This window comes from Chaetura pelagica, unplaced genomic scaffold (assembly GCF_000747805.2).
Source record: "Chaetura pelagica isolate M959 unplaced genomic scaffold, ChaPel_1.0 scaffold840, whole genome shotgun sequence".
NCBI lineage: Eukaryota > Metazoa > Chordata > Aves > Apodiformes > Apodidae > Chaetura > Chaetura pelagica.
This window is the reverse complement of record NW_009951813.1, coordinates 264,062-272,053: the sequence shown is the minus strand read 5'-3', so window position 1 is coordinate 272,053 and position 7,992 is coordinate 264,062. Positions and strand designations below refer to the sequence as shown.

The following is a 7,992-nucleotide window of genomic DNA, read 5'->3' as shown; positions in this document are numbered from 1 at the left end:
AAGGGCAGGTTGGATGAGGCTTGGAGCAACCTGGGCTGGTGGGAGGTGTCCCTGCCCATGGAGGGGGTGGGACTGGATGATCTTTAAGGTCCCTTCCAACCCAAACCAATTGGGATTCTATGATTTCTCTAGTCCATGGTGCTCCTGTGGTGTGGCCTGGTGCACCCAAGCCTCCCTTGTCCCTCAACTGCCACGTCTTGGTTTGAGGACTCTCCCTGCAGTGACAGGCCAGGCAAGTCACTGCAGCTCAGTGGAGCCCAGGGTCTGGCTCACACCCTGGGTACCTTTGCTGTGTTCTCTTGCATCCTCCTCCCCTCTCTTTTCTCCACTCCTGATAAACCTCAGGGCTCCTGTTGGTATAAAAGCCCAGGGTGCTTGCAGGGCCGTGCAGAGTTGGGACAGATCAAAGGCCTGTCACTGACTGTCCCTGACATTAACCAGCAGCAGTTGTGCAGAGCAGGTCACAAGAGCAAGGCAAGCTCAGCTCATTCCCCAGGGCTTTCTACCAGCCTCTCAATACCACAAACACTAAAGGGCATTTACCATCCTGCCCCCAGGGCTCCAACTGTCTCTGAAATTCTGGAAGGTACCAGACCCTGCAGAAGGATTTTCATTCAAGTTTTAATTGTAAAGAGGAAGGGGGATTCAAAAGGGTTTTGTTACTTGTTTACAACAGGAGTTGGCACTTCTGCAGAGGAATATCTGGAGTTGGTTCCTGATGGAGATGTGGATTTTAGGGCTTCCTCTTCAAATGCAGCTGTCCCTCCTAGCAGGAGCTGAGGGTGAAACGGGAGGGATGCTCTGCTTCCAGTTTGCATGACAGAAACAAGGGGAGCCAGAGCTGTTCACCACAGATCAGCTTCTGCAGGGGCAGAGCAGAACCTCTAGGCAGTGACAGCTCCTCTCCTGCCCAGTTGGGACTGGGGGAAGGGAAGGGATGTTAGTCAGGTGTTGGGATCAGCTGGAGATGCAGTGACTCGATTTAGGGGAGAATCTGATGATCCTGAGTTCCAGGGAAGCTAATGTTTGACAGTGACCCCTCCTCACTGTGTTCATGGAGTGTCACATCTGCAGTAACTCAGATGAGTACAGCTCATGGAACAGCTTCTGCAGGGGGGAAGCCAATTAGCATGAGATGTTGGATCTGATTATGCCTCAACATACAAATCTTCTGTGAAGCTGCAGCTGTAGAAGACAATATACATTAACTCATCCTCCACTGCGTTCAGGGCTGCTCCTCAGGCTGGTTTGTGTTATGTAATGTAATCCAAGGAACTGCTTGCATGTTTCTAGGAAGATTGTTCCAAATGTTAACAGATTTCCTGCTTAAAAAGGTTTTGCCCTGATGTGAAATGTTAAATTAACTTCTGCTCGTTTAATCCTGTTGGTTCTGTGGATCCTGTGCACCCAGCTTGGATTACATCATAGAATCATGGAATGGTTTGGGTTGGAAGGGACCTTCAAGATCATCCAGTCCCAACCCCCTGCATGGGCAGGGACACCTCCCACCAGCCCAGGTTGCTCCAAGCCCCATCCAACCTGCCCTTCAACACTGCCAGGGATGGGGCAGCCACAGCTTCCCTGGGCAACCTGGGCCAGGCTCTCACCACCCTCACACCCAACAATTTCCTCCTCATCTCCAACCTCCATCTCCCCTCTGCCAGTTTTAATCCATCCCCCCTTGTCCTCTCCTTCCCTGCCCTTGTCCAAAGTCCCTCCCCAATTTTCCTGTAGGCAAAAAAAACCAAAACCAAAACTCCTTTCCATCCCAGCTCCTCTGCCTTCTGTGTATTGATAAACCAGCAGTCCTCATTTGGTTGGTTTATTTTGTCTGTTAAAGGGGAGTCATGATGGGAAACTGTCTAGATCCTTTTTTCTTTTCAATTCTACCTTCCAGCAATACCATAGAGAAAGTGAAGTTGTGGGTGGATTTCAAACAGTGTAGCTAAATACAGCTTTTAATCTGTAAAAATATTGTTGATGTTTTAGAAAGATCCTTTTGAGCAGGGGAGAAACTGAACTTTCACAGAAAGATAAATGGTCAGGTGCAGTGTGGGCAGTATCACAGGTAACCAGAATATTCTAGGTAACCAGAATGCAGGTGTCGCAGCAACAGCCCAGTGATGGTTTTCATACATACCCTTCCCTAACAGGAGAGTTTTAAGTATTGAAGTGTTAAAAATCCTTGCCTATAGAGCCCTGATACAGAAATCAGACCTCTCTGCTTGGTGACAGCCCATGTTAATTACCTGTGTTTCTCTTTTCTCCCCCATACCTCCAGGTGGTGAGCTTTGTCCAGCGCTTACCTGGTTGCAAAGAGCAAGCATCTGTTTTCAGGGATGAGGTAAGTCCAGTCTGGCCCAGCCCTGAGCTCTGCTGTGGCAGCTCTGGTGGCAGTGAGGTGGTTTTGTCCCCTGCTGCTGTGGGGTGTCAGTGCAGAGAGCACAGACATGCTCAGACCTTGTCATGCCAGAGCCTGTGGCATTTAGGAGGCAGCTCCAGCATGGAGCTGAATTCCAGCATGGCTAATTGCATTCTGCTGCCTCAGATTTCCCCTGCACTTCCCATCAGGAGCTTATGCTGAACATCCTGTCTTGGATCGTTGTGCAGGAGGTTTGGCCTCATGAGGAAGATGTCCTGTTCACATGGTGCAATGAATGTCTCATCTGTTCCCTCTAAGAAGCACATATGCCTGCTTCTCTTGAGGAGGCTGGGAGTCCTAGGGTTTCCCAGGAATTGCTGGTGTCCCCATGGCTGAGGTGAGAGCAGGAAGGGGACCTTTCCTAGCTCTGGTTTCCCAAACACTGCTTGTTCATCTCCTGCACATGTCCTGTCATTGCTGCCTCGTGCTGGGCTGGCTCAGTTCCTCTTTCTGTTGGGTTCACCACAGCTTCTGAGAAATCACAGCAGGGGATGGGGCTGCCCTGGTTTTAGCATGTGTCCTCACATGGATCACAGACACTTGGGCTCTCAGTGCTTCAGCTTCTGGTTACACTGCAGGTACGACTTGGAAATTCTCTAGGAGTCCTGAGAAACTTGAACAGATCTACCTCCCCTTTAGTTCTGGGCACCTTGAAACACCTAGTATCTGAAGGGGCTCCAGGAAAGCTGGGGAGGGGCTTGGAACAAGGGCAAGGAATGAGGGGACAAGGGGGATGGATTAAAACTGGAAGAGGGAGATGGAGGTTGGACATGAGGAGGAAATTCCTGGGGGTGAGGGTGGTGAGAGCCTGGCCCAGGTTGCCCAGGGAAGCTGTGGCTGCCCCATCCCTGGCAGTGTTGAAGGGCAGGGTGGATGGGGCTTGGAGCAACCTGGGCTGGTGGGAGGGGTCCCTGCCCATGCAGGGGGTTGGACCTGTCTGATGTTTAAGGTTCCTTCCAACAGAAACCAGTCTGGGGTTCTGTGATTTATCATCCCAGCCTTACTGCTCTGATGGTAAGGTCTGGAGGGAAGAGGCTGTACCTTCTCTGTGGCACCCTCTGTACCCAGGAAATTCCTTGCACATTGTACAACTGTAAAGGGCAGGTTTTTAATAGATGACTGCTCCTCAGAGCTGCCTTCCTCTCAGGATGAATCAGGCTGCAGTGCATTTTATGGAATTTATGTCTGTATTCTGTTTTCCCTGGTTTTAAAAACCAGGCACTCACACAACATAAAAAGAAGAAGAAATGGCACCTTGCAAAAAGTTCTCCTCACAATGTAACTGTTGAGTTAAACAGTGGGAATAATGAAATGTAGTCAAATGAACCAACCTTTCAGTGTAGCTGAATGTAAAAGGTTCATCCTGATTTCTAGTGAAGATTCAGTCAGAGGTGAGTGTTTGATAGATAAGATGTTACTGACAAATCACTCTCCATGTATTTTATTTCTTCTGTATAATTTTGAGAGGTCCTGAGCACAGAACCTGGTTCAGAGAGCAGAGAGCCACATTCTATTTAATATCTTGTTTTCTGCAGCCTTCAAGCATGATTCCCTGTGCCAGATGAGAGGGGCTCGGGTTGTTTTTTTCAGGTTGCTGCTGAAATCAAGTTGTGGGTTTGAAATTAAAACCCTTTTAGAAGTTTGGCTTGGGCCAGAACTCAGATGTGAGTGAGGGGACTGCTGAGCTCCACCCTAGTGGCCAGTAGCTTTGCTCACCCTTTGGGATAAATAAATCCCTTGCAGACTTTTCCTGGTGGGGGGAGAGGGATAAATTGCTGCTTACATTAAGAACAAAGAGAACAAATTGTACCCAGAATTCTAAAAACCATCCAACTAAGATGAAACAAATAAATTAATAATAAATCACTGATATTGTCCTTGTTTTTATGTCCAATTCAGGAAGGTCTGATTAAAATAAGCATCTTTGAGGCAATGCAGTGAAAAGGAAACAATAATAGTGGACTCTGAGGCATTTTGAAACATAGGACTGTTCTCTAGCAGTTTTCTGCTACTCTTGACTCTGTATTATTTAATTTAATCATTCCATTTGTTTCAAGCTATTTTTAACATGTTCATTGCAGTAGTATGGACTCCAGGCAGCTTGCAAATAAGATTCAGGGACATTGTGTGGCCATCTGTGGACTGGGAGCACTACTGTCCCTTCCAGTGTACCAACTGGGTGGTAAAGTAACTTCCTAACAGCCTCTTGTGGAGTTAGAAAAGGGGAAACCAAATCTCCTGGCTCCCAGCTCTTTGCTGTAATGATATATTTGTCCAGGTTTATTCAATGTCTCCTCTTCCACCAGTCATTGATGTCCAGAAAAGTCCTAAGTTAGGCAGGATTGTAGAGACAAGAATTGTTCTGGAGGAGCTGAGTGTCCAGTGGTGTCTGCTGCACTGGTGAACATCAAGTGGGTGGAGATGCTGTCAGTCCCTGGAAATGGGCTTTAATGGAGTAATTTAGGGAGACATCTTGTTTGTGTCCATTAATCTCTGGCTTCTTCCCTGAAGCATTTGGGGTTACTATTAATTATATCTGTGTTGTCTCTGTGGATGTTCTTGTAAACCCAAGTCAATTTTTAACCTCTTCTTAAAATAACATTATCATTTCACTTGCTAGTGCCCAGAGCATCCTGTATTTGCACAAGTTACCATGTTTTTCACTTGCTTGCTTTAAATCCAATTGAATATCTCCTTGCTGATGGATTAGGAGTGTATGTAAATCCAGGCAGAAAACATTTCTTCCCTTTGCCTTGTTTTATGTAGCATGTGATCCCTCTTTAGTTTTATGTGCTAATCATAGAATCCCAGACTGGTTTGTGTTGGGAGGGACCTTAAAGCTCATCCAGTCCCCCCCCCTCCATGGGCAGGGACACCTCCCACCAGCCCAGGCTGCTCCAAGCCCCATCCAACCTGCCCTTCAACACTGCCAGGGATGGGGCAGCCACAGCTTCCCTGGGCAACCTGGGCCAGGCTCTCACCACCCTCACACCCAACAATTTCCTCCTCATGCCTCACCTCAATCTCCCTCTTCCAGTTTTAATCCATCCCCCCTTGTCCTCTCCCTCCCTGCCCTTGTCCCAAGTCCCTCCCCTGCTTTCCTGGAGCCCCTTCAGGCCCTGGAAGGTGCTCTAAGGTCTCCCTGGAGCCTTCTCTTCTCCAGGCTGAACACCCCAACTCTCCCATCCTGTCCCCAGAGCAGAGCTGCTCCAGCCCTCCCATCATTTCTGTGGCCTCCTCTGGACTCTCTGGGAGCTCCTTGTTGGGGCTTCATGTTGTTTCTTATGCTGGGGGCTCCAGACCTGGGCACAGCTCTCCAGGGGGTCTCCCCAGAGCAGAGCAGAGGGGACAATCCCCTCCCTGGCCCTGCTGCCCACACTGCTGGGGATGCAGCCCAGGACACGGGTGGTTTCTGGGCTCCAGCACACGGTGCTGGGTCGTGTTGAGCTTCTCATCCACCATCACCCCCAAGTCCTTTTCCCTGGGGCTGTTTTCTATCTATTCTAAGTCAACCCATATAGTGTCATTGAAAACCATTTCACAACACCCTGTTGTGTCTACTTTCAACAGACTTGTTTGTGGGTACAGTATATACTAGTTTTGAGGGCAGCCAGATGTTCCCATCTATGGAATTTTTCTCATCTCTAAGGTTTTTAACAGAGCTGATAAATATACAGGGGGAAAAAAGGGTGTTTGGCTTTAAATTTTACTCTGAGCAGCTTAACAGGAGTCAAAGAGTCTGTGCAGTGACAGTGTGTAATGAATGCACTGGGAAGTGGTGATTTTATATTTCTAATCATCACAGATCAGTGTAATGTATTAATTCTTGGAGAGCTGCCTCCTGAAGACTCATATCTACTGGGCTTCCTGATCTAATTTCTGGCCCAGATTGTGAGCAGGCCACAGGATTTTTTACTGTCTTTGGCTTTTCAGAGCAATTCTGGTGAATATAAAGTCAAATGGTCTCTCCATAAGCTTTGCCTGCACTAGAGCTTCTCTGTTTGTAGAAAAAGGGCTGGTGGGTGAGGCCAGAGCCCCTTGGAGAGAGCAGCATGTCTGGGACCCTCACAAGAAAGACCAAGGTTCATTCTTCAGAGCTGTGTTTATACTTTGATTCCTCACATCTAAGCATGATGTTTCATTAAACAACCAAGGGTGAGAATCCTGCCCATCCCTTGATGATGATCTTGATTTTCTGTTGTTTCCAACCTCCAGCAGATAGATGGTGAGGCCTTCCTGCTCCTCAACCAGAGTGACATTGTTAAAATCCTCAGTATCAAGCTGGGTCCTGCCCTGAAGATCTACAATGCCATTCTCATGTTCAAGTCTGCAGAAGACAACTAAAGAGGAGCCCTTTGGCAGAGCCCACGAGGAGCTGACAGGGAACAGATCTTCACCTGTGAGCATGACAACATGCCAGTTAGATTGGGACTCAGATGTGTTTTGAGTAGAACTGATTAAAAATATTTTCTGGATATAAAAATCCTGCCACAGTCTGGAATATGGGGCAGCTTCACTTCCAAGAAGAGGATATTATTATATTTTGTAATTGCATTTGGTTTTGATATATCAATCTCTTTGAGATGGAGAAGAAACCTCCAGTTATAAGGGGAATCCAGAGTAACATTGGTGGAGCTGCAATAGCAAGAAGAAAGCTGTGAGTGAGTTGACTGCTCTGGCCAGTGATAGTGCCTGAAAGAGAAACCGAGTTATCACCAGCATGTTTCATATGTTCTGTTTTCATCAAAACTGAGCAACTCACCTGTATCCTTCAGTGCTGGGACACAAGAGCTGAACTTTTCAGGACTAATCTTTAAGTTCCAGTTGCTCCTACTGGTCTCAGTTATTCTAATAGCCTTGGCTACTGGGCTGCTCACACCAGAGCAGAGAGTTGCCCAGGGCAAAGAGTTTCCATCAGTGATGACTTGAAGCATTTCTGGTAAGGACCAAAATGTTCTCATGTGTGTCACCAGAGAGCAGGAAGCAAGGCCTGTGTAGGTGGGCTTTGGGTAGGCAAAGACCCCCTCCTGAAGGTCCCTCCTACAGGAGGCAAGGATAAATATTGTAGCTGTGATTCTCCTGTCAGTGCTTTTATGCAACTGCTCTTCTGGCCCAGGAACAAACTGGCAGCAAACTGGCACTGGGGAGTTTGATGGCTTCATTCTTGTCCTCTCCACTGTGAGCCAGATGACAAGAGGAGGAGGTGGGAGCCCAGCAGTGGCCAGCACGTGTGCTCAGATGCAGACAAATTGCCTGGTCACAATTTGCTTTTCATTTTGAGCAACCTAAGCTCACCAACACTTTGTGCTTGGGCCTTTCCAGCCTCCAGGTGATTGTTGGTCTGTTCTACCAAAGAGTCAGTGTGCTGAGGCACAAGTGTTTCCTGCTGTGCACAGTTTAATGTCAGTTGAAGTCAGAGCACAGTTTAATGAACATGGCCATGGAACAGCCATGTCCTGGGTGGAGGTTTCCCACACCATTCCTTCCAGAACATGTTGTTCTCCTAGGATTCAAACCCTGGGAGAAGTGGTGAGCCCTGTTGGGGCTCTGCTCAGTGTTCCCATTGGTGC

General features: G+C 47.9%; 1 protein-coding gene across 1 annotated transcript in view; it reads left to right on the top strand.

The window, feature by feature from the left end:
• LOC104398164 (lethal(3)malignant brain tumor-like protein 3) overlaps nt 1-6,766 on the top strand; it is a 33,596-nt gene extending 26,830 nt beyond the window's left edge. The window contains exons 18-19 of the mRNA XM_010008218.1: nt 2,282-2,344; nt 6,638-6,766. Of these exons, the coding sequence (XP_010006520.1) occupies nt 2,282-2,344; nt 6,638-6,766 (192 nt within the window). The remainder of the gene's footprint in view (nt 1-2,281; nt 2,345-6,637) is intronic.
• Nucleotides 6,767-7,992: the final 1,226 nt, after the last annotated feature.